The sequence below is a fragment of the Limulus polyphemus genome, unplaced genomic scaffold (genome assembly GCF_000517525.1).
Source record: "Limulus polyphemus unplaced genomic scaffold, Limulus_polyphemus-2.1.2 Scaffold123, whole genome shotgun sequence".
Classification (NCBI taxonomy): domain Eukaryota; kingdom Metazoa; phylum Arthropoda; class Merostomata; order Xiphosura; family Limulidae; genus Limulus; species Limulus polyphemus.
Window position 1 is genome coordinate 967,033 of NW_013665733.1, and position 27,637 is coordinate 994,669.

A 27,637-nucleotide genomic window follows, 5' to 3' on the forward strand; every position below is an offset into this window, starting at 1 on the left:
ATCTTGCTCTCTAGTGGCCAGGAAGTTGCTGATGTCCAGAGAATTGCTGATGCTCTCGGCCATAGCTTTTCTCGTGCTTCTAGCACTTCTGTTTCTTCCCCTGCCTTCTTGGCCACCAAGTCTCGGGCAGAACGATAGCCTCTTTCCTTTTGGGCTGATTGTCTCTGTGATTATAATCACCCCTTTACACTGGTGGAACTCAAACTTGCTCTTCATCGGTCTGGTAGTACATCAGTTGGACCTGATGATGTTCATTATGAGATGTTGCACCATCTCTCACCTGCCTCTCTTGCTAGTCTCCTGGTTATTTTTAACCTGATCTGGCAGGAGCACATTTTTCCTGATTCTGTTATTGTCCTCCCTTTCTCTAAACCTGGGAAGTATCCCAAGATTTCTTCAAATTATCATCCCATTGCTTTGACTAGTTGTCTTTGTAAGGTCCAAGAGAGGATGGTTAATGCTCGTTTTGTTTGGTTCCTCGAATCGAATACACTCTTCTCACCCACCCACTGTGGGTTCCATTGACAGCGCTCCACCATGGACCATCTGATTTGACTTGAAACATCGATCAGGGAAGTCTTTCTCAAGAGAGAACACCTTGTTTCTGTGTTCTTTGATCTCGAGAAGGCTTATGACACCACGTGGAGGTATGGAATTTTGCAGGACCTCTACTCCTATAGGTTGCATGGCCATCTACCCATTTTTATCCAAAACTTTTTACTGAACAGGCAATTCCAAGTCCATGTGGGTTCAACTCTTTCCCATTCCTTTCCACAGGAACTTAAAATCCCTCAGGACTGTGTCTTGAGTGTCACACTTTTTAATGTTAAAATTAATGCTATCACTAATAATCTTCCTCCGACTGTTGCAAATGGGCTTTATGTTGATGACTTCCACATCTCGTGTCAGTCGTCGAACATGAAGTTTATTGAGTGGCAGCTTCAGACTGCCCTAAATCGGTTGTTGACATGGACCACTGCAAACGGTTTTAAATTTTCTTTTTCCAAAACCGTTTGTATGCATTTTTGCCGCCAATGGGTCTCCACCCCGATCCTGAGCTCGTCTCGGCAATGTAGTTATTCTTGGGGCTCATCTTTGACCGTAAGCTTAGCTTCATTCTGCACATCAAGCAGCTACATGTCAAGTGTGCAAGGGCTTTTAACATCCTCCGTGTCCTCTCTTCCACCTCTTGGGGTGTGGATCGATGTTCTATGCTCAGGACCTATCGTGCACTGATTCGATCCAAATTAAACTACGGTTCTTTGGTCTATGGTTCTTGAAGATGCTGGACCCCATTCACCATCTGGGGCTTCGGCTCTGTACTGGGGCTTTCCCAGTCCAGAGTTTGTACACTGAGTTCCACGAACCTCCTCTTCACCTCCGTCGTTTGCAACTTTCTTTACAATATGCTGCCAAGCTTCGATCCTTACCACGGCATCCCACCTGTGATTGTGTCTTTCTCCCACAATGTGCCATGCTTTTTCGGAACAGATGGTCTGCTATTCCTTCCTTTGGCCTTCGTATCCAGGCGCAACTGGCTGAATTGGGTCTGGCATTGGATGACATTGCTGTTCCCAATGATCAGCCCATTCCACCTTGTCTTATTACATCCCTTCCTGTGACCTTTCTCTGAGTCATCTGAGGAAGGCAGATACTCCCGATTGGAATTATCATCTTCTTTTTGCTGAGCATCTTTCGAGCCATTTTTTTTCTTCCTATTTACGCCCCCCCCCAGTGGTACAGCGGTATATCTGCGAACTTACAACGCTAGAATCCGGGTTTCGATACCCGTGGTGGGCAGAGCACAGATAGCCCATTGTGTAGTTTTGGGCTTAATTACAAACAAACAATCTTTCTATTTACACGGATGGTTTGAAATCGGGTGACTTGGTAGCTTCTGCCATGGTGTGCTGTGGCTCGGTAGTTGCTCGCAGAATCCCCTTTACAGTTTCTGTGTTCACTGCCGAGTTGTATGCTATTTCTCTTGCCCTGGATCATGTAGAAGCTATGCAGTATATAGTAATTGTACTATTTACACTGATTCTCTTAGCTCCCTACTGGCCCTGGAAACGCTTAACGTTGGTTCTCACCCTGTTCTCGTCGATATTCAACACCGATTGGCCCTCTTTTCTCTATCTTCTGTTTCCATCCAGTTTTTCTGGAGCCCTGGTCACGTCGGTATTCACGGAAACGAGCTTGCTGACACCGCAGCTAAGTCCGTCTGCTCTGGTGCCATCACGGCCATGCCTGTCCCATACATGGACTGTGGTCCTGTTTTTAGGGCATGGCTTCGCGCCAGTTGGCAGTCGACTTGGGGTGAGCAATGTCATAACAAGATTTTCCAGATCAAGCCTACTGTTGGTCTTTGGCCGTCTTGCTTCTGTAAGGATCGGAAGGAGGAAGTAGTCCTGGCAAGGCTACGCATTGGTCATAGTTTTTTAACCCATCGTTTTCTTTTATCAGATATTGACCCACCGATGTGTAGCCATTGTGACACTCAAGTCACAATAGCCCACATTTCACTGTCCTGCCGTCGCTACGATCGTGAGCGGCGGCATTATTTTAAACATATATTTTCTAAGAATTTACCTCTGACGTTGGACAGTGTCATTGGTAATGATGACGCTGTCCGATTAGATTGTATTTTTAATTTTTTACGCACTATAGGTTTTTTTAATTGTATATAAATCTTTTATCAACATATATATTGGTTTTAACTCACTGTATTTTTACATTTTACTTTCACTGTTTTTACTGGTTGTTTGGCGCAGATAGCCTCGTTGCTTTTCGCCATAAAACACCAAACAACAACAACCGTTGGTGATGACTAGTCTTTTACTGCTAAATTAGGAACGGCTAGCGCAGATAGCCCTCGTGTAGCTTTGCACGAAATTCAAAACAAACAAAACTAATATCACGTGACACTAAACGCTCTTTAGTTGGGATAATTTCATAAAATTTAGTAAATCTGTGCTGAAAAGTTGGCAGTAATCAATAAGTTATCAGTAATAACTGTCCACCCGTAACTTGAGCTAGAAACTGCTAATCTAGTTTGCTTGGCCTAACCAATACTTATGTATCTGCACGTCCTTTCAGTTTTGCTGCTCTGAATCAGCTGTCTTTAATCCGAATGTCAAAAACTAAAAACAGTCCACCTTTACTCTTAGGTTTTACCGATAACTCACGTGACGTTTTATGTAGGCGTGCGGAAAAATTTTCGTTAAATTTGAGCGGTTTTTGTTGAATAACTTTGCACACGTTACTTATATTTACACCAAATGAAACTTCTAATTGTAAGTTGTAAAGATCTATCAGTGTACCAAATTTGAAAAAAAAATCCATGGAAGTTCAGTTGTTGTTTTTTCAAATAAAGTTTCCGTACTTTTGGTGCGAAGAAAAATAAAGGAAGAAAATCAAAATTGTAGATGTTATGTCTCATGTTTTTCTTAATGGATTGCTTTGAAATTTGGTTTGTGAAGTAAGAGTCCAGTAGAGCACATCCACTGAAAATATGTGGAGGTTTGGATTACCATATTTCGAGCTACAGAAAGTGGAATATCGCTAAACTGTCACTCCTGTTAATAACACAGTGAGACCTGCAGCAGGTTGTTCTTTTTTGGGGGGTGGGGATGCCGCAAGACACGTGGTAATTTTTGAACTGTACCAGCTGTAGACAAACTGTAATGTCGAGCCGTACCATTCTTATCAACCGAACCAAGCCGGTGAGAATATTTATTGAAATGGAGCTTTTAATGTGTGAAAAACAGCTTGGTTTAGACATTTTTTCAACTTTCCTACCGAGTGTTTGAGGCTATTTAACTTTCCAGCTCAAGGTATGTCTTTTGGATTACAAACATTAAATCTAATTACAAATAGTTTCAAAGAAAAGCTCACAGATGTGAGTGTTAGTACTTCGAGTACTTTCAGACATAATCTTCACTTTGAGGCAAATAGAATTTATTTGTGTCAAGAAAAAGGTGACGAGCTTCGAAGAGACATTAAACTTGGCCGGAAAAACGATTACAATGAACTGTTTGATTGGACTATTGTTAAACTTTTTTGTTTAATAGTGATTAAGTTTGGGCTATCTTAGGAGATACGCCTTAAAACCGCTAACAACATTCTAATCAACCGAGTTCAATGTATAAACATTTCTTGTCGTGTGTGTAAGGACGTGACGAACTTCAAAATCAGTTCTTCTGAACCAGTTCTACTGAAATGAGTGATTTGTCTGCTTTCACATATTTTATCTCTTAGTGATAAAAACTGTGTGGTACTAAGGACGCTACGTCACATTTATTATTGTTATAAAGTACAATTTATTTAAATTCAACGGGTACAATTTAGCGCAAACTGGTATTCATATTTAACACACATACACACACACACCAAAAACATGTGTGTTTGTTTACTTTGTGACTATAGTATTGCAGTTACGAAGTTGGAGGCTAAAAACATGTCCAAGGATAGACACTATAATATGTCCCCCGGTTGGATAGCGGTAAGTTTACGGACTTACAATGCCAAACTCCTGCATTCGATTCCACATTGTGTACAAAACAGATAGCCCAAAAACAAACTTGCACTATTGTATGTATATCGTTGCTCTGTTAAGACTGCCAACTGCCAGGAGAATGATGATGGTATTAATCTGATCTCAAATAAGGAATTGCAAAAAAGTAAATTAAAATTGTATTTTAAAGGTGATCGTTTTCTGAGGGGTTTGGCTTTTTCTGATAACATACCGTAAATATCTTGTATTGTTAACATATGATAATATACCGTACTTTTTTTGTATTGTTAACTTATGATAACATACCGTAATTCTTTTTGTATTGTTAACCTATGCCTTTTTTCAGGTATGTGTTAAATTCTTGTGATTACACATGCCACTGATATGTAGGAAATAATTTGTAATTTTTATTATAAATACATCGGTCGTACATATACCCAATAATAATGACACGTGAAGGACTGTATGATTTTTTTTAAGTGTTCGCTTTAATACATTTTCATCGACTTTTTCATGTGACAGGTGTGGAGGATACAGAATCAAGATATTTCAATTATGTTAGCTAATTAGGAGTGGTTCTGTTTATGTTGAAATTATTCAAAGAAATATTTAAAATATATATACTGTTCAGTTGCTACTTTGCAGGCCAAGTTTCTACATTAACAGTGTATTCCTAGCTTTTTAAGGAGTTATTTGATAGGAAAAGTTAAAATAAGTCACTCCCTTAGCGTCACATTATTGACTGGTCATGCGCTTTAAAACTCGTTGGGCGTGTGTGCATCGATCCATAAAGCTTTCGGCGTGTGGTGCTTATGTTTGCTGGTATATCATTGACTGTAGATTTTCTAGAAGTTGAAGTCACGTTAACTCGTATGGTTGTGTGGGTCAAGGAACCGCCTACGTTTCTTACCCTTTCACGGCAGTGGAACGCTGAGAGAATTGCGCCCAGCTAGACCGTCTTTACTGACGGTAATGAAGCACTTTCAGTAGGTAGCAACGATTACTGTGTTTGTAGCTTCGTACTTTAAGTTTAGGCTGATATTCTATGTAGATTATTCAATTACTGTGAAATGTTCACGGTGTTTCATTTTTTGTCAGTTATCACTATTTCGTTAAATATTAATTTGTTTACGTTATTATTTTAGGGATTATTAGAGAAGAAAAAAGTGCACAGATGGTACAGTTTTCTCATGCCCACTTTCGAAGTACTGAATATATAAAGTGAAATCATAATAAATACTGCTACTACTAGTAGGCTTAATCCTTGTATGGGGTTTTAACAGCGTATACTGTCTTCATGTATAGATGGCGCTTTCGCGGCGGTGTAGTTGAGAAAGAGCAATCAGTCGTGGGTGCGGGCCGTGTTTATCGATTTTTTGACTACATCGCTTAGGAACCGACAGCAATATCCACAAACTCTTTGAATTTCCGTGATGCAGCGTCGGACTCGTGCGATGCAAGTACACGGCGGTTTGTAAATAGGTAGTATAAGCCATTAGTTTTTAAACCCTATTTGCTAGTACCTAACATCAGTCAAGATTTCGTTTCGATAAAAAAACAAAGGATTATGTTGTGAAAAATTTAAATCTAAGTAAGCAAAAGGACAAAAAGTAAGCAACAATGAAACTGTTGATACAAGAATTGGTTTTTAAAAAAGGCTGACGTCATGTGTGTTAGTTCTTGTCTGAGCTTTTCTTAACCTTGAAAGAGATCGCAATGCACGTGGAAGTAATGAATGGCAACGTTCTAAAAAAAATTGTATATATATATAATCCATCCATATGTTTTGCTGCTAGAGCCAGATGTGTATGGCTGGCCCTTGTGTCTAGTAAGTGGTAAGGGATTCGTGCTGTGCTACTGATCAGCCATGTTTTTCACTTGTATATATTCTTTCTCGTAAATGTTTTCGAAAATCAAAACAAACCGCAGTAAAAGTGACTGCCTAGAAGCATGGGCGCCCGCAGGAAGGGCCAAGGGGGTCACTTTACCCCCCACCCCTGGATTTTCAAAAATAAAAACAAAATTACTAGATATGTAAAATTATTCTTCTATGTTATTGGAAAATCTAAGGTATATGTATTTCGATTTCATAATTTTTTCAAACTTGAGTTATTTGATATTTTTTTTTTTGGCGCCTTTGCCCGGAAGTAATATACAAACGATTAGTAGAAATAAGAACCATTTTCAAGAGATAGGGAAAATCTGATTGAGGTGTTTAAGATTGTAAAGGGAATTGAGTGTTGATGCATCATCTTTTTTCATATTTAACAGTGAGAATAGTAGGATTAGAGGACACAAATATACATTTTGGCAAGGTAGGAGTCATCTTCAGCTAAGACAGTTTCATTTTTCTAACAGGGTGGCTGGCATTTGGAATGGGTTGCCTTCAGATGTTATAAAAGCAATAAATTTAAGTGAGTTTACGAAAAACTTGATAAATATATGAATGATAAGGGCTGGCTTTAAAATTCTTTTTAAATTCTTTTAATTTAGTTTAGAGGATGGAACAGCCGAGATGGACCAATAGGTCCCATGTTGTCCCATAACATTATGTTATGTTATTACCTGTTATAGCATTTTTCTCATTGACTGAAATGAAATAATTAGTGTTTTTTATGTGTTCATAGTGAAGTTTGAATGTTATAATCGAAAATGAAATGTGATTAGGTGAACAAGTTCTGTGCTCACATTTTGACATATTTGTGTGTGTGTATATATATGTTGCTTCATTCATGTGATTTTAAACATCACATTTGTAAATCAGCCTTTAATGCTGGAATCCCGGCCACAGAAATAAATGCATTTGTGAAATTAAAAAGGAAACTAGAATTACATATAGGAATGTCAAATGACAACATGTATAGATATTAAAATAAGAATAAAAATAAGCAGAGTAAGAAAACTTTATGCAAATTGTCATTTATCAGACTCAATTATTAGTTAAGCCATGCCTTTTATGATTGCATCTGAGTTAAGTATCTCTGGAACTGATTATATACGCCGTATGACAGGTTTTGTAATGTCCTTTGCATTGTACAGTTGGCGCTAGTTATTTAAATCCTGTGTGTTCATGAACGTCTGGAGAAACTTTTCCTGGGATGGGGGGTTAAGTCAAAACCAATGTACGATGGACCCGCCTTCAAAATTTTGCCATTAGAGTCAAGAGACTAGAAAAGTTCCCACAGTCAGATTTGATGAGTTTAAGCCATACCGCAGACTTGCAGCTATATATACTCCATAACAGTAAATTTTGGTTTTAGGTTCATAACCCTATATATATATAAAACAACTGCTTATATGAATACAGTAATTTGAGGTTTACATAAAACACAATATTTCAGTGGCATTTATTCTGTATGCATGGTACGAACAACAAGACTGCATCATTCTCTTTGATAACCTGCTGCCGGTACCACCGGACGTGGAAACAGGTTGATTCCGATCATACAGTGTCAGGGCTCGGGAGATGTCGGCAAAACCGCGTCGGTCTCTGATGACCTTAGTGAAAAATTTTGTGCCAAATATCCAAGAAGCCACCTGGTAGCGACATTTTTTAATATTGAGTTACAGGGTAAGTATGTAGAGAATTTATGTAAAGCTGCTGACAAACCTGACGACTTTTATTATAATTGAAAATTAAGTAATAAGTAGTGTGAAGTTGTGAAGTGAATAAAAAAAAACTTGTAAATTCGCTGAATAAATAAAGAAAAAATAATGTTCTAGGGAGCAGTGCCTCAATGTGTGTTGTTGTTGAAGGAATCAGTTGATGTAGCATTTGATGCGGTAGAAAATTAGGGTTAATCATTTCACTTGATTAGTTACGAGTTGTTAAATTCACAGTTTTTATTATTAGTAGTAGTAGACGCATTCTCTTGTAACTGATTTATGACAGCTGGTCAGAGAAACCGTCTTGATAACAACTCTTCATGGATACAGACTTTCATGCCTTCATTGAAATTCAGAGATATTTTTGTTCTTACGAATTGTCTTGCAGAATAGCCACGATACTACCAAAAATTTGCATCTACATAGCTCAGGTAGTAATTCTGAGACATAAAATGATCGGCCGTTCTTGCATATGAATAAATGAAGTCGTCCACAAAAGCATCGGAAAGACCTAACAAAGCGACCATTCACGTGGATATCCATTATTAACTGCAGGAATACAGTTTTCTGACTTTCGCTCTCCTTCGTTTATTAGTGGTGATGTGGTGTGTGTACTCATGCATCTAGTCTTATCATTATATATATGTACGTGTGTGTGTTTTATTGCTTTTAAAAAACTGTGTGTACTCATGCGTTTAGTCTTATCAGTATGTATATATAACGATTTTATTACTTGTAAAAAAATATGTTGATTTTATTTCAAGGAAATTGAAATAAAAAATGATCAATAGGACTTGTCACGCACAAAGTAAAATTATTTAATCAATAAAGTTCTGCATAGATTCTTTTTTTTTTTGAGAAAAGTATAAGTTTTGCGACGACTTTTTCAATATTGAAAAAACTTTATTAGAACTGTACATTCAAGCCGTCTCAAAACTTTTACTTTTGTATTTCTTTTAACGTCATTTTTATTAACGTTTAGTTGGTTGTTTTTGTGGATTTTGATGTAATGTTGAACGTTTTTACTCCATACGTTTTCGTATAAATAAATTAATTTGACGAGATTAAGAAACGTAATATATAATTTTTTTTCATGCTTCAGACGTTTTTATATATCAGTGAGTTTAGTTCACTTAGATATAAGGAGCCGTTCAGGTTTAAAATTCGAGTTAATCCAGCTGCCTTCCCTTAGCCTGTAAGTTCAAAATTAAGGACGATTAACACAGACAGCCTTTGTGTGGCTTTGCGCGAAGTGCCGACACAAACAACATGCAGTTATTTTAATATGGTTTAATGCTTATAACGTAATATTTAATTATGAATGTTTTCAATCAGTTTATGAGTTTGTTTTTTTTTATAATTAGATTTCATGGTGTACTTAAGTTTACCGATACTGATATAAGTTATTATCATGCAGAAGGTGCATGAAAAGTTTTCCATATATCAACCATTTTAATTTCTTAAGTTGATTGACCGGAAGTAATTTTCTTTAAGTACATAGTCTTTGTTATTCATATTCTTGTGTTTCGTTTTTTACTTCGTTAATACTGTCCAAGAATTGATAGTGATGGAGAGGCTTTATTTACTGCAGTAAAAAAAAAAAGAGAAGTTATGCATTTTAAAACCAAAACATATTCTTTAGACTAATATTGTAGAAGTATACTACAATTCATCAAAGTGATCGCACAAACTGAGGGTACGTGTTGTAACTTTGATCTCTTGGTGTTAACTCATAAATGACCACTCAGTTTTATAACTTAGTGGTTCTATTTTTGTTTTGTTAACGAATACGAATGACTTTAAGATTTGAACAGAATAGTATGTTTAGTTTCTTATAATGTGGACGATCAAACGAACCAGTTAAAATGGAGACGTTACATTGATTTTATCACAAATCACCGTACAAAATTTTGATAATGCAACAATTTAATTTTGTGTTGTCGCTCGACCAAAAGCGAATAGCTCGTGGTAAAGTATTCTGTTTCAAAAGTTAATATTGAAAAGCTTTAAAATGTAGGTAGTTTTCGATCTAAATCAACTTCTTCAGTTAATACCTAAGCGCAATACCTAAGTTAATAACCTTGACGTACTATTAGAATACAACCTGGAATCGTTAATTTACTAATTTTACTGCTGTTTAAAATGCTTTGACATCATTCTTAAAACACGAAAAGTGTAAATACGTCAGTAATATGGCAATAGTGCCGGATATATCTGGAGGTATTTGAATTAGTTCTTAAAAAAAGTTTATTCCTGTAATTATACAAAACAGTGTGTTCATTTTGTCACAGTTTTTGTTTTTTCGTTTGTTTCTTAAAAACAAACAAGAATAAACAGTAATTACACCAGTCATTACAGTTAATTTTATTTATCGTGCTGTTTTATCTATTTGTCTTCAGGGCTGCGTAAGCGTTCGGCGTTTAGGCCACGCGTTATTTCCAACTACTGACTCATCAAGAGTTTTGTTATCTCCTGATAAATGACTCGGCTGTAAAGGACTTCTGTTCTTTTCCTGCCATTATTAGGCTGAGCGTGGCCCAGCAAATAGCGCGCCAGACTGTGGATTAGCAGGTCAACAGTCCGCGGCGCGTTACAGCAGCAGCAGCAACAACAACAAAAAGAAAATGAAACTGTGTTCATATAACTGTAATCCAAGAGTTGGCGGTGAATGCTGTTGACTAGCAGCCTTCCCTTTAGTCTAACATTCGAAATCGAGAACGACTGGGGCAGATAATCCTTGAGTAATTTTGCACGAATGTTCGGGCACGGGGGGGGGGGAGAAACTGCTAGTATTGCCGCGCAGTGAAGTAGTCTTTCTTCTAGGCAATTCATTACGACTGAATTAGGCGCTAAAAGAATAATAATAATGACATTCAAGCCACCTTTCATGGCAAAAGACTAGTAAAGCCAAAGTATTTGAACTTTTTTGCGTTCTAGCTAGCGTCATATAGTTTAATGGTACATATTTACACATTAATGGAAAAAAATGGTGCGTCACAATTTTATCATTTTAACGTTATTTTTTATTTTCTTGTTTAAGTTTTTATTCAAAATATATTTTACAAGTACTTACATTGGTTGGCTGAAATTAATCATGCTGTGCCAGAAGAATATGAGCAACAAATTTATTGTGGATTTGGCAAAATGTGAAAAGGGGAGAAAAAAATCAATTGACAACATCCAGATGCAAAGAAAAAAATAACTATTTATGTAAATAAGTAAACAAAATTGAAATAGTAATAATTAACTGAAATAAACTAATGAAAAGGGTATCTAAAATTACATGCAGTTAAGCATTATCACAATTTGGGCATGAAACAGAAGAGTAAAATATTCAAAAGAAAAAAAAATAATATTTGGTCACTTTTTCAGAATGTAAATGTCCAGTGTGTATTGCTAGTTCCATTTAAAGCTTTCCTAAATCTTTGTTTGAAATGAGTATTCTAAGTTAATAGAGGTATGGCTTGAATTTCATTGGAAAGACGGATGCTGTAATGTCAAAAAAAGTATTCAATTGGCAGAGATGTAGTTTTAAACCACATTTAGAATACTGTCAGGCTTGAAGCAGAAACAGTAACTTAGCATAAACATAATTTCTATTTTATTGAGATGTTTTTTTCACATTACTGTGGTTGACAGCAAGGTGATGTAATCCTTACTTGGCTTTCTCAAATCTAACATAAAAATAAGCAGTCATAGTGTTTTAAAATTGTTCTTGTGTGTCTGAAGTGAAGTGTAAATTTCTTTATTGTTCACATATCTCTAAAGGAAAATTAATTATGTGTTTAATTTTTTTATACGTCTTTAATCTTGGAATGTTTAACATAAGTAAATGTGTGTAGATTTAAATTATATGGAATTTCCTCTTGTTAGAATGGTTTTACCCTTTTATTCTGTATATGACCCTGAACCACTTTGAAATGAAGTTTTCTTAATCAAAATAACTTAAGTGAAATAGAATTTTGGTATTGATTTAAAATTTAATCATTGTACTTTCAGATGTTGTTTCTGTATCAAAATCTGCCTAGATATTAGCAAGCATCACAGAGTTAAGTGGTATGAACATATACAGTTAATGCTTTGTAAACCCTTACTGAACCTGTATTTTGACATTTCCTTCACGAGTTTCGATTGAAAAGATATATATCAAACACTTATTGTCTAACTGTTGTTTCAGTCCATTCTTTGTGTTTGGACTGGTTTTCACTCCTTCTGAGCTTTGCTAAAGCACAAAACAAACATCTAACCATATGAAGCATCAAGAAACTGACATTAAAATATCACTTGCATTGCCTCTTTATGTTAGGTTTAACTCTAACTTTTTTCCTGCTGTGTTGACCCTCTTTCTTCTTCATATCACCTGTGCAAATGTAAATTTCCTGAATTTTTTTTGTTCTCTATAATTTACTTGAGGATTTCTTGTATTATTTTAATGTTTGAATTCCAGAAAGAGCAAATATAATTTAAAAATTGTGTGATTAAGGTAAAGATGCCATATAATGTGTGTGTATTATAATCTATAATACTTTTTTGACATTGCAGCATCTACTTTCCCAATGAAATTCAAGTCATACCTCTATTAACTTAATAGTTATTTTGATTTTGGATGTGACAGATCCAGAATGAAAAAAAAGCATAATTTATATTTATATCCTAATTTTTTATGGTGGTTATGAGATCGGTCAAATCGATCGAACCCATATAGAGATTCGTTAGTGAAAATAACAGATAAAACATAAAGTTTTTCATAAGAAACATTTGATAACTATGTAGATGTTATAAAGATTTTGCATGTGATATTTGAAAATTTTCTGATGCATAAAAGTATTTTTAATCTTAAAATGAAGATTACTCTGCATGTATTATGTATGAATATTAACAAGCTAGAATATAAAATAAGAACCTCATTATACATATAATTTGTTTTCTTTTTTTCCCAGAGTACAATAAATTTGAAGCAAAGATTCATGATCTGCGAGAACAAATGTTAAACACATCAGGAAGCTTGCGTACCTCTCAGAAGCGGTCCCTCTATGTTAGGTGGGTTTTGTTTGTCTTGTTGGTTGTCGTTAAAGGGAGATGAGAATGAAACACTTTTGTTCAGTAATATTATTTGTATACTCTGCATAGTCATAAACTGACAATAATATACAGTACTTTGTTTATATTTTAACTTGATTGCAGGGCCTTGTTTGACTATGATCCCTCAAAAGACAGTGGCCTTCCTAGCAGAGGTCTACCATTTCAGTTTGGTGACATTCTTCATGTTATCAATGCTAGTGATGATGAGTGGTGGCAGTCAAGAAAAATTCTTCCAAATGGGGAGGAGGAGGGCATAGGAATCATTCCAAGTAAAAGGAGGTTAGTTAGTCTTTTTTTTTTCCCATGCCATTTAACAATAGCAGAGACATTGGAACTTGGGGTGCTATAGCACTCCCACTTTTATATATTTGACATATATAGCAATTGTAAATTGTATTAATTTTCTGAGGGAGAATACTTCCAAACCGTCCTAGAGTGAGCTACCAAAAACCCCCACTTTTCAAACTCCTTCTTACACCACTGTATAGTATTGTAGTTATCTGTATAATTTATAATCAGTCCAAGTAAAAAATGAGTATTTTTGACCAAATCATATAATAAGGTATAATATAAAATTATTTTAAGTAAAATTATGTTATTTTTCACAAGTAAGTATTATATTGTAGCTTAATAATGCAAAATCTCTTTGAAGCAGAAGGTTTATTTATTTTTAACCCTTTCCACATGAGTCAAAGGTGTTTGTTGACTTGCATTCAAAATTATATTGAACTACTATTTTATGAATTTATGTCAATAAGTTTGGTATCAAACTGTAGATTATAATTCAAATTTTAGTATTATATAGTATTTGATTTCTTAATTTAAAAGTAAATATGAAAAAAAACACACCTGAACATTGATTTTTTTTTATGTCATGCTGTATGTTGAATCATAGTTTGCTAAGCCTTATAAAATTTGCACGTGGAAGATGTGAAACGAAATTTTTTTTTTGGTTTTATATATACATTTCAAATAACCAAAAAATCATAAATTACTATATCAATACCATATAATTCCACTATAATTTATCATGCTTAATAATCAAGCTGTATTTGGGACTAAAAAAATATGAAATTTCGAGCAGACTAAAGACTCACCTTTCCAGCTTGAAGATTTGTATTGAAAGAAGAAGGTGATGTTGTAATACTTGAAAATGGCTGAGAAAGTCACAAGGGGGACATTCTGTGCTTTCTATTGGTTATTCACATGTCATAAACAGAAGTAAGTGTATATATAAGGGAGCATTTCCAAAAATGGAAAAAGGTGAGTGGGGCCACTGTGTTTGATTCAGTACATGAGCGATATCTCAACAAATAGAAAAGATATGAGGTTCTTATTTTATATTCTAGCTTGTTAGTATCGGTAATTTAAGTTTCCAATTCGTAAAGAACAACAGACTTTGTATTTTGACATCACAAACATCTAATTTAAACCAATCAAGTAGTAAACGAGTACAAAGGTTTTAACTAGAAGAGATAATTGTTTGCTGTACTTCTTTATTTACTGTTCTGTGTTTTAAGAAAAATAAGTTTAAGAAGTTATTTGTAAATAGTAATATACATATATTATGTATAGTAATTGAAATGTGACTGTATTTTACAAAATACTAGTCCACTAAAACACAGCCAAAACAAGTCACTTTGTAAAGACTAAAGGTCAGTTTTATACTATTGGATACGTACGTGCACCACGTCATTGTAATTTCTGTATTGTTGGCCAACAACTGAAAATTCAATATAATAAAATAATAAATAGATATAAATATATAATGTCATAAGATTTAAGCTTTTTAGTCTAAACATTTATGTTTTCGTGTTATAATTTGCATTCATTCTAGAATGAAAAAGGCATAATTCAAATCGATTGAACCCGTATAGAGATTTGTTAGTGAAAATAACAGATAAAGAAACGTTTGATAACTATCTGGATACTATAAAGATTTTGCATGTGAAATTAGAAAATTTTCTGATGCATAAAAGTATTTTTAATCTTAAAATGAAGGTTACTCTGCATGTTAGACAGGCAACATGTAAAAAGAAAAAAGACATGAGAGAAACATTGCTTAAGAAATTTTAAGACTTAAAAGAAAAAATCTGATAATTTACATATGAAAGCCTTGTTATGTTTACTGATAAACTGCCAAATTGCATGAACATTTGCTTACTAATTTCAAAGTTATAGCATGAATACTATAACAAGCACAAAATGGTTATGAGGTTGGTCCATGGGACTGAACCCGAACTGAAGGAGTTAATAAGAATGTATTATTTTTGACTCTGTTTCCTATTGTATGAAGGTTTATAACTTTTATTTGTTCCTCATAAATAATTTGTTATTTTCTGTTTAAGTATCACTTTGAAACCAAGGTGTATTACAATGAATAGTTTTTAGTTGCTCCACAGAACTGCTAGGGGTGGTTCATTATAGGTATAACTGGATGATTTAATCAATATAATTACATGTAAATACCAATGAGTAGTGATTACATTGATTAGCATCATGAAAATAATAAACTAATCAAAATTACTGTTTCTGATTGTTCAAATACACTGTTACTTGAAATTATAATCAAATTGATCGTCAAAAAATAATTAACTAATCAAAATTAGTTGTTTCGATTATTACTGTTCTCAATTATCACAACAGTTGATTAATGGAAATATTGTTGTTATATTTGTTTGTTTTTTAAACATAAAGCTACATAATGGGATGGAATGCCTCATGATTTGAGGACCCTGGGTTTGGTTTCCATCACTATTAAATTTGCTTATCCTGGCTTTGTTATTGCAAAACTATTTGCCACTGTCACTAAGGTTGAATTGCTAACTAGATGGAAGGCAACAGGTTGGCAGCACCCACTGCTAACTCTCTGGCTACTTAAGTGTTAAATTTACTGTTTTTTACATTGTGTTTTGTTTATAATTGAAATAATTGTATTATTTAATGTTGTATAAGCAGGCACAAATCTAGGGGAGAGGTCTAGGGGCCTGGATCCCTGCATTTTATTTTGTATTCAGGAATAAATAACTATTCTTTAATATTGTATAAGCTAGCATAGATATAGAGGAGAGGTACAGGGTGCCAAATCCCCTCTTCCCACTTTTTTCAGAAAATAATAGGTGTAGTATTTAATGTTGTATAAGTAGGTGCAGATTCAGTAGAGTATCTGAACCTCTCTATTTTCTCAGAAATTAATAAAAACAGGCATCTTGTTTGCCAATGCAATAATTTTTTTCTAAATATGATAAATAATTCTAACTATTTGATTTTAATTAAAAAGTTTGTTTGTTTTTTAACTTTTTTATTTTCATATCATTCACATTACTAGAAATAAAAAATATGAGCTTTGAAATCACTGAATTATAACTTGACTGAGCTAATCACTTACAGAACATATTAATGTTATTTTAACTTTATTTGATTTATTAGGTTACTTTATAACTTTATGGTCAACACTGATTAATCCAAAGTACTATATAATTATAGTGGAAGCACTTTCTCTCATGTAAAAACTACTGAAAGCTTGGTTACTGAGCTTGTCACTCTACCTTAGATCTAAAGAATTGTAGAAATTAAGAGTGTTAATTGAACAGTAAACTAGGAAATTGAAAAAAAAATATGATAGAAAAGAAATTTGGCTGAAAATGTAAAAAAATTAATAGTAAGAACTTCTTTATATATGTTAATGGTCAGAAAAATATGGTCTTTGAGGAATGAAAAATGGAAATTTCATATCTGATGATTATGAGATGGCCGAGTTATTAAGTTATACTTTTTCTTCAATTTTTACCAATGAAGATTTAAGCAGTTGTCCTCATCCTGAACAGTTGATAGACAGAAACAAGATTGAAAAAGGTGATCACTCAAAGTCTGAACTTGTTAAGAAAAAATTTGGAAGTTTAAAGAATGATAAAGTTTCTGGGCCAGATAATCTTTACCCCAGGGTATTGAAGGATGTTAAAGATTTGATACGTGAACCATTTGCTACTATTTTTTGTGAGTTCTCGAGAGGGGGCAGGTACCAGAAGATTGGTAGTTGACTAATGTTACTTCTCTTTTCAAATGAGGTTATAAAAATTTGACCAATTAATTATAGCCCTATTTGTCTTATATCAGTGAGGGGAAAAGTTTTTGAAAGCTTGAAAGAAGATGCCTTACAAAGTCATTTAACAAATTTTAAAATTTTGTTGGATAGTCAGCATGATTTCAATAGGGGAGAATCTTGCCTTACTAATTTTTTGACATTCTTTGAAGGGTTTCTATAGTTCATTGTGTTTATCGATGCAGGACTCATTGTCACCAACAGTATTGGTGACTATACTGTGGGTTGTGGTCCAGTGGGGGCTTGTTTGACTGATTTTGTTCCTTTCTGGTGGGAATTTGCTACCAATCATTAGGTTCTTCAGGTTTTCTATTCTAATTCCATTCCCCACCATTTTGTCTCCTGTTCCCATATCCTTTCTGTTACCTCGGGATACTCCTACCAGTCTGTCTGTCAGAGGCAGCACAGACTATTCTATCACAAAGAGCTATTGAGCCTGTTAGCTGTACTTCCCCAAACTTTTACTCCAGGCTGTTTGTGATACTCAAGAAAACCGGGAACTGGCATCCTGTGATCAATCTGTCCCACCCCAATCAATTTCTTGATCTTCCCTATTTTACAATGGAGTCCTTTCTCACACTAAGGTGGGCTTTCTCTTCAGGATTGTGTATGAGGTAGACATTTTGACAGCCTTTCTGCACATTTCTTATTTCTCCTCAGTGTAGATGCTATCTTCAGTTTGCCCATCATGGGGTTGTTTACCAGTTTTGCTCCGTGCCCTTCAGGCTGCTTTGATTCCATGTGTAGATTGTTGAGTTGTCAAAACATGCATGCTTGGGGGTTATGCTTACACCACTACATGGATGACTGGCTTCTGTTAGCCCATTCAGAAATGGAGTCTTCACATCACGCTGCTTGAATGGGTTGGATTATCATGTTGGAGAAGTCTTTCTTCTCCCCTATCCATATCTTGTTCACTTGGGGGTCTTTTTAAATTCCTGTCTCATTTGAGTCCAGCCTTTTCCCTTCAATGGAGCTTTCAATTCTCCACACCCGTGCTACTCTCCTTTACTGCTTTTAAGGATCCATTGGTTTTGGGGATGTGGGTTTCTATGGAAGCACTTATCCTTATGGATTAGGCACATATGCAGTCTCTTCAGTGGACTCTGCATGACCAACATAATTCTTACTCTGGATTCCTTGGATTCTCCATTACCTTTCTTCCTTCCTTCATTGACAATCTACATTTGTGGTTGCACACAGCCCACACTGATGCTTCCCTACATGGTCAAGGGGTGTGAATTGATCAGCAGGAAGCTTCCAGACAATGGTCTACAACCAAGTAATCTTACCATATCAACACCTTGGAACTTGTTATGGTACAATAAGCTTTGGATCACTTTCTTCCTATAGTCAGGAATCGAATTGTCATGATCCATTCCAACAATTATACAGCAGTAGCTTATATAAACCATCAAGGTGGCACCCATTCTTGTTCCCTTTGTGGTCAATCTTTAAATCTACTGTTTTCAACCGGACAAAATTTATCACACAGAGTGGTTCCTTGATCCTTAGGTGGCTATGTTCATAGTGGGATACTCCTCAGCTGGATGCATTTGCCAGTTTCCTCAATTCCAAATTACTTTTTTGTTTGTTTCTGGTTCCTCATTCACAGGCCCTAGCTGTTGATGCATTCAGCCAGGATTGGACCGATCGATACCTTTATGTTTGTCCTCTAATCCGTCTTCTTCCCCGGGTGATTTTGATCATCCATGCCACTCCGTGTCAGGTTCTTCTGATTGCTCCTTACTGGCTAACACAACCCTGGTTTCCTTGACTAATCCAACTCAGTACTGCCCCTCCGTTGCCTTTTCCCATCCTTTCGACATCAGCCTTGGTCACCAGTATTTCATTCTGCCCTTCCTACTCTCCATCTTCATGCCTGGTATTTATCAGGTCCTTGGTGAGGATATCCAGATTGCCTTGGCAGGTCATTTCCTTTTTAGCTCGTTCCATTCATCTTTCCTCATTGGAGGTTTATCAACATAAATGGAACATCTTCTGCCATTGGTATTTGAGTCAGTGTTTTTCCCCTTCTCAACCTACCATTCCTTTTATTACAGGTTTCCTCACGTGGCTGTTCAATCGTGGAACTTTGGTCTCGTCCATCATTGGATATCAAGGAGCCTGACCCCATACCTTCCATTTTTCTTGGTACTGTTTTGTGTTTGCCTCACCTACCCTTTCCCTCTTGTTGTGTTCCTTCCAGATTTGTAGACGTCTTTGTCGAGTGGTCCTTCCGGATTGGGATGTCAGTGTGGTTCTCCACTGCCTTACTCAACTTCCATTTGAACCTTTGTCTCTTTGTTTTGCTTTTCCCTTATGACCTACTTCCTACTCCTATAAACCTGTGGGTGTCATTGGTCTTTCCTCCCCAGACTTAGGCTGCTTGTGAAGATAATTCTTCTATTTGGCTGATTTACCTTCCTTCTCTCTCCCATCTTTATTCTCGATCTGATTTGGACAGGCTTCTATGTCCCATATTGGCTCCACATGGTCTGCACAGCTTCCTTCTGTGGTTCTTGTTCATGCTTTTTAATTCCCTGGCAAAATTCCTCTGTTTGTGACCTTTCTCCTTCAACACTCACCAATTGTGTTTGGCGTTTGATTCGATTGGCTTATTCCTGTTTGTCTCCTCCTTGTCCAAATCTGTTCCAGGTGTTGTCAAATCAGATCAGGCACCTTACCTTTTCCATGGTGTCTTAAATTAACTCTGTTATCCATTGGAAGAAATTCTTCAAACAGGCATGTGAACTACTTCTCATACATTTATCTCCCGCTATCTGAATCAGGTGACTGTTTCATACCATCTTCTACTTGTTGCCATTCTTCAAACTTCGGTGGGACTGTGACTGGATAAGTTATCTTTTTATACACATTTTAATTTCTTTTAGGGGCATGTTACTTTTTTTATTGTTAGGATCATGTTCCATGGCAAGTGTTGCCTGTCTAGGTATACTTAATATATCCCAAATCCACACTGAACAGCCATGATGCTATATGATACAATATTCCCATGGCCAATAATGCACACTGTTGAAATGGGATGTTCCAAAAGATCACTTTTAGGTTTTCCCTTGCAACATACTTGCTTCATTAATATGCTCGTTCTGTATCGTACTAACTCATGGACTTACATGGGTAAAGCAGCTTTGGATAGCTGCCCATCCGTGCTGTCCCTGCAATTTAATAAATCAGGGGCAGTCTGCTTTTCAAAATAGGGTTTTCATGGTTACCCATTGCACTGTCTCCAGTTTTGTTGTTCCTCTGGATTCTCCACCACATTTTATCCCTCCTTGTTCTTGTGGAGTATGGGAGTCCTTGTCATTTTCCAGTTTCAAGCTGTTGGGGTGGTGGACAATGGAGCTTTCCTCCTGAATGTGATCGTACACGAATAAATAAATATGCAATATCTATTCATTTGAGAGTAGGGCAGGAGTGTTCTGCTGGTGTAGATGATGCTGGTCTTTCATTTATGTGCTCCATCTCTATATGGTGAACTCTGAGGGTTGATGTTGCATCCAGCTTCTGTGACTGTCCAGAGGGTGCAGTTGCATATCATTTATAAAGACTTCACTTAAGTGCGGTGGTACCCTGAAGTTTGTGATGCACTCCAATTCGGTATGGTCCTGTCTGAGGAGATGATGTGGCTTTGGAGTTGATCTGTCACATTGCAGTTCACCCCTTCAATTGGGATCCCTCATCCTACCAATTCATAGATATCAGTTCCCGGTGACTGGTTTTGGAGTTAGAGCAGGACCAATCAACATAAGTCCTCACACATGTGTTGCTTGTGTTTTTTATTCCTCCTTCAATTTGCCTCATGATCACACAAAACAAAGGGGGTAATGTTGAAGGAGACAACGGTTCTCCCTCTGGCAGTCCACCTCAAGGAGGTTTTGCAGCCTGAGGTTCCTGTGGTGCAGTGAGGTGCCTTTTGGATTGAGTGTTATTATGTTATGACCTCCCACAAGGGCACATTTCTTACTGCCTTCATTCAGATTTCTGGTTCCCTGATCTATGATTAGTTGTGGATGATGCACATGTGCCTGTTTCATAGATCGGTTTGCATAGTATGTACTTCCATTCTAATGAACTTGAGGTGAAGATGATTTGGCCCTCTTCCCATGGATCGGAGGTTTTATTCCCAATACCACTTGATTTTGCACTGGAGTTGACCTGCCATGTACAGTAGCCATTGTACACCTAGCACATCTAGTTTCACTTTCCCACACATTACTGTCTGTAGAGGATTCATTTGTAACCTCTCTTCAATGGGATAGAGAGTATGATATCACGGGGTTCAGATTGCAATCCAACTGTTTTCTCTCCCTCTTGGTTGTGCTCCTTTTTTTTTGCCAGTTTGTGCGATACCTCTTCTCACACTGTGCGAAGAGTATATCTGGTACAGAAGTGGTGTAGTCTCCCATGTATGATTCTCTATTAAGAGGATCATTAGTATAGGGTGTTCTTTGGACTCTTTCAAAATATACTTCTTTTTATCCTTCACACTGGTCCCTCCACCTCTTCAATGTGGGATTCTAGCTATATATGTGAGAAAAGGTAATGTACTTTATCGGAAGTTATAATTTTCCTATGCTGAAAATATATTTCCAATACGTACTTACCTCATCTCACATTTGTCCTCCCCATTTAAAACAGGTGCTTCCTTTTCTGCCTAAACTCGAAGTGTCAAGAGGGTTTGTTGCACTCCTATTGGTGAAGTTGTTGCATGATGATTTGCATACGAGACACAGTTGAACCACAATAATCAAGATAAACAAGAATAGCTATATTTGTGAGAGGAGGTAACTAACTATTGGAAATATATTTTCAGTATAGGAAAATTATAACTGTTAAGCTTTTATTAATTGAAACATAGATTAAACAGCTCAACTTCATAATAAGTTGCTTTCTTTGATTAATCTTAAATCAGTCAAAGTTCTAAAATGTCAACTTTGATAGTATTACATATTTTATATTAAGTTATTATTGAACTATATGAGCTGGTATTGAGGGTATTACATAAATTGAAAAAAAAACTAAACGTGTTCAACTACTAACATGAGGGATAACAAGTTATGACAAAGCTTTGTGGGGTGCTGTATTGATCTCAACTATAAAAATTGTTTTTAATATCAGACAGTAAGAAGGTATTTGTAGCAAGGGTTAGGAATCTGTAAAAATCTGAAAATGTACTGTTTGGGAATTTTAAAATGTTTTATTAATAGAGTTTGAGTTTTGGACAGCAACAAGACTACTTCAAGTTTAATATGTAGTTAATAAAGTTTACTATAACTACTTCTACAGTTCTTTCATTTTAAGTACTGTTTACATGCAAGTTTGTCAAAAACATACCTTGATATTTTTTATTCTCTTGCAGGGTTGAGAGGAGGGAAAGAGCCCGGCTGAAGTCAGTCAAATTTCAGGGAAAGAATAGTTTTAGTGATGGAAAAGTAAGAGATGTTTACCAGTTTCTACAGAATAGTGACAATTAAGAAATAACTTAGCATATGTGGATAATTTTAAAAGTGTGCTTATTTCACTGGTGAAACTCAACATGTGGTATTAATACAGTGGATGGTCATATAGAAGTTTAGTTTACTAGCATAATTGTTTAAACACTTCATTTTTTGTATAGATTATACCAAGATTAATAATCTATAGTCTTTTATGTACTTACTGTTCTTCTGAATATGTGATTAAGAATTTTGTTTATATAAAAAACAATAATATTAACATCATTTTACACCCAAGTTTCAAATATTAAATTGTTTGTACATTAGTATTTAATCTGTGTTGTACATTAAGTTGCTTTTTTTAAATTTAGAAACTTTTAGATTATTACAACAAAGAAATTAAATTGTAGGATCTTTCCAAATTCAACTGAGTATTGTAATTAACTCTGTTTCTTCAATCTTTATTACCTTGAGAATAGATTGTCAATTTACAAATGGATTACTAGTTTTAGAATTTTGTGTATTAACAAAGTTTGTAAGTATAACATGCAAGTTTATTTCAGAAATCATAGTCTTGTCACCCATGGAGTTAAATTTTTTTGTTTTAGTTAGTTACTTATGGTGATTGTTTTATTTTGGATGACTGCTTTATAACTCAACTGTTGTTCGCATGTGGATCTAGAACATTTTTTACATGATGCAATAGTTTAGTACAGTTGAAGTTAGAGAATGCCCAGTCTTATATAAAATTTAACTTTACCTTTGTGGTTTATTGCAGAGTACACTAGATAGAAAGAAAAAAAATTTCTCATTTTCTCGAAAGTTCCCTTTTATGAAAAACAGAGACAATAGTGCTGAAGATGGCAGTGATGGAGAAAGTAAGTTATAATCTTCAAACTTGTTATTGAGTAGATGGTTCAAACCATCTTATGAAGTTCAACAGTTTTGTGTAGATTGGTACTTACTTCACAAAAAACAAATAGTTAATAAGGCTATTATAAATGGTTTGCTTAGATAGACATAATTTATGTTGGTAACAAAACATATTTTCTATATATGAAATGAGTGTCAGATGACATAACTGCAACTAAAACATGTACCAATTGTTAATTCTTTCTTCCATCGTTTGACATTTTTATGGTACTTTAGTTTCACTCCGCTGAATTTGATATCAGTTAAACTTTCTTTGGGCCTTCAGTTGTGGAACTTACTTTTAGAAAAGAGAAACTACTTGTTTGATATCAGCTAGGAACTTATTTTTGTAAATAACTAGTAGAAAATGAAAATTTAACACAAATTTAATTATAATTATTATAGAACTGCAAGTGACATGTTTATGCTCAATCTCAGGATTTGGTTATTGACCGAAAGAAATAACCATGTTGTGTTTTCAGCATTCAAATTCATCAAGACTTGAAATAAAATATTATTTTGGTGTTTTTTTCAAAGTATTTTGTTCAAACTGCAAACCATTGAATACCAAATAAGTAAAGAACAAAACAGAAAAAATGCCTAGGTTATTGTGTAAAATGGTTTAAACAAATTACAGATCAGGAACTGCGCTAGCTCTTAGCACAATTCAAACAAACACCAAACTAACATTTCATTTAGGTCTTTGATAATTTTAGCATGCTCAAATCACAAAATGGTAATTTGTTTTCAGTAAGTAATGGAATACAGAGATTGAACTTCACCCATGTGTTTATATATATACATACGTATATGTATGTGTTAGAAAGAATTGTTTCTTTTTTGTAAGTTGTCAATGACTCAAAAGCATTAAAAGTTATTTTTTTAAAGGCTAAGTATTTTATGTAATATAGCTTCAAATTAGTTTATGATTGTAAGGTAGTTTTGGAAATGCTTACATAGATATATATATTTTTTGCTATTAGACAAATCTCTACTTTGTTTCAATATTTAATAAATTAATTTTGATGACCAGTATTGATACGCATAAACAGTAAAAGATCCCAAAGTGGCTTTTACATTGCTATAAATAAAATTAAAAAAATTATATCTTGGTTAAATATTTTTACATATTTAACCTGTATTCCAAACAACTGAACTTGTGAAAACTAATTAGATTCTGTTTTGTTTACTGAAATTTTCAACACTTACTCAATTATTAATAAGCAATGTACTCATTAATTTTAAATGAATTTTCTAATTAGATTTTGATTTTGTTAATTTTTTAGGATTTTTTTTATTTGTTGTAGCTGTGATGAATATGCTGATAACATAGAATAAGTAGTGATTTTTAATAGTTTAATTGTTTGTACAAGTGTTTTAATTTTGAATATATAAATATGATTTTTTTCATTTTGCTTCATGCTTTGAAGGAGATTATTCCCCAACAAAAGGTCAGTTTATAAGAAATTACTTTTAAATATATAGATATATCTAAAATGACCCAGGGAAGCATTATTATTGTTGTTTTATTCAACATTTTTGATAATTTATTGATGAGTCATTGCACTTAACCTGTGTGTGATTACCATGTGTGTAGGCATGTGTTCCAATAATCTGTTTGTTACAATTTTACAGATCTTGTGTTATTCTTTTTTCTTGCTTTAGATCCAGTCAGTATTACAAACACTAGTGACAGTGAGGCCAGTAGCATTAGTAAGTAGTCTTTTATTTTTGAATTGTAATTTAATTTTTTCTTTTTCTTTTTGATGTGATACAATACTTTGTCGGAGATGAGTCTTCAATGTAATTTGAATCATTTGTATTTTTGAAGTTCTATTTTGTATCATTGCTTTGATGGGCAAAAGTAGCTGGATTTCAACTAGTATAAATAGGCATACATAAAAGGATATGTGATGAATATTTTTTGGATTGTACCAAAATTTCCTAATGAAATATAAGAGGATAGACAATGTTTCAGCTGCAGAACTGCTTATGGTTCTAATATTTCTTTCCGCTGATATGTTGAAAGCAAGTTAAGCACTCTCAATCTGTCGTGTGCAAGTATTAGCTGGTCATAGAGTAGTTGTTTATTCTCTGGTGAACTCGCATCTAATCTTGCTTTACTGATATCCATTTACTGAAATGCTGAAAGTCCTGTAATGTAACCCTTGAAGGAGGAGGGAATTTTTTTGCATCTGAACTTTCAAATCACCACATCTCAATTGAATTACAATAAGATGGCCAAAATTCTTTAACTTCTGTAGTCACAGCTTACAATGATGGTCAAGGGGAAGGTGACTGAGTTTGTAAATTGCTACCATGTATATCTGTCTGTAGATTGAGTACTGGAAATAATTATGAAAATGGGTTAAAAAAAAAGGTAAATACTATAAGAATGCAATCCTTTTACTGTGTTAAAATTAACTGCCCCATAATACAGCCACACACTGATAGCTTACATTGTGATCAGGTGTCATTGAACCAATCAGAAAATGTCATATTATTTTAAGGTCTGTAAACATACAGGTAGTCATACTTCTTGTAATATTAGTGTAAATCCAGAATGACTCACTAGATTGAAATACCACATGACAAATGTAGAAACCAAAGTTTTGGATGGTCAAGGATACTCCATATAAAAGATTATGGCAAGACTTCATGTTTAGGAGCTGTATACAAAACTCTGAAGAAGGTTACAGTATAAACTGGGACTATAAATAATAGAGCCCCCAGGACACAGTGGTATGTCTGCAGACTTACAATGCTAGAAACCAGGTTTCGATATCTGTTGTGGGCAAAGCACAGGTAGCCCATTGTGTAGCTTTGTGCTTAACTAAAAACAAACAAATAAGAAAACATACATAAATAATAGAAGTGGTTGAGGTAGAAAACCAGAATTTTCCAAAAGCAACATTAAGTATCTCACTGTGTTCACATGATGGATGAATGTTAAATATGCATCTTGTCAGTGATGTTGCTGTAAGTATAGGCATGGATTTTACCTTCAGAAGAGTAAAATACACATTAAAATGAAATGGTATCACTGGAAGTATGCCTGCATGAAAACAGCTACTGGGAAGAGGTAACCAAATGAAGAGATTAAAATGAGCATCAAGCCACAACAGTAAATTAAGCAGAGCTTGTGATATTTGATTTTTTACAGATAAATCCCAAATTGAATAATCAGCAACAATCAACAAGAGTTTCTATTATGGGAAAATGATGACAATCTTATAGTTAATGCACAATATCTACATTGAAGCATGGTGGGAATCAGTACACATTTGGGATAGCATCTCAGTCAGAAGTGTACATCATTCCATTCTCTCGGGAAGATGACTCATTGGATGGATATTCATATTCCAGCAAGATAATGATCCCAAGCATACAGCAGATATGGTGAAATATTATCTTGATGATTAAAGGCTGATGGCAAACTCAACCATGGCTTGGCTTGTACAAGGTCCTGATATGAACATTTTTAAAACCATATGGGCTTATGTAGAAACTGAGAAGATCAAAAGACAACCAAACAACATGGCTAATTCATAATACAGGATACTTGAAACAATCTTCCACAATTGTACATTGTTATAGTGTACACCCAAACACTTTCTTTATGGAGTTTTCCCATATTCTTTAGATGTTCACGTATTGTTTCGTGAGAGACATGCAATGTCAGGGCCATTTCATGAGTGTGTGTTGCCTTGGGTTAGACTCGACAAGCATCTTCAGAGCATCAATTCCAACATGTCGACCCCTGCCATCACAGTTTTAAGGCTAAAGTCACCTGAATGAAATTTGCTGAACCATCGTTGATACTTAGGAATGTTCAAAACATTTCCATAAACTTCTTAGATATTCTTTGTGGCTACAGAGGCATTGTTTCCCTTCTTGTATTCAAACAGCATTACATGCCGAATGTGTGTCTTGTCGTAGCCCATCACTATAAGAGATTATACT

General features: G+C 34.9%; 1 protein-coding gene across 1 annotated transcript in view; it reads left to right on the plus strand.

Moving 5' to 3' along the window:
- LOC106472696 (disks large homolog 1-like) overlaps nucleotides 1-27,637 on the plus strand; it is a 177,994-nt gene that overhangs the window by 126,908 nt on the left and 23,449 nt on the right. Inside the window, exons 13-18 of the mRNA XM_022402226.1 lie at nucleotides 13,060-13,159; nucleotides 13,304-13,480; nucleotides 22,687-22,759; nucleotides 23,541-23,640; nucleotides 25,105-25,125; nucleotides 25,340-25,387. Coding sequence (XP_022257934.1) covers nucleotides 13,060-13,159; nucleotides 13,304-13,480; nucleotides 22,687-22,759; nucleotides 23,541-23,640; nucleotides 25,105-25,125; nucleotides 25,340-25,387 — 519 coding nt within the window. The remainder of the gene's footprint in view (nucleotides 1-13,059; nucleotides 13,160-13,303; nucleotides 13,481-22,686; nucleotides 22,760-23,540; nucleotides 23,641-25,104; nucleotides 25,126-25,339; nucleotides 25,388-27,637) is intronic.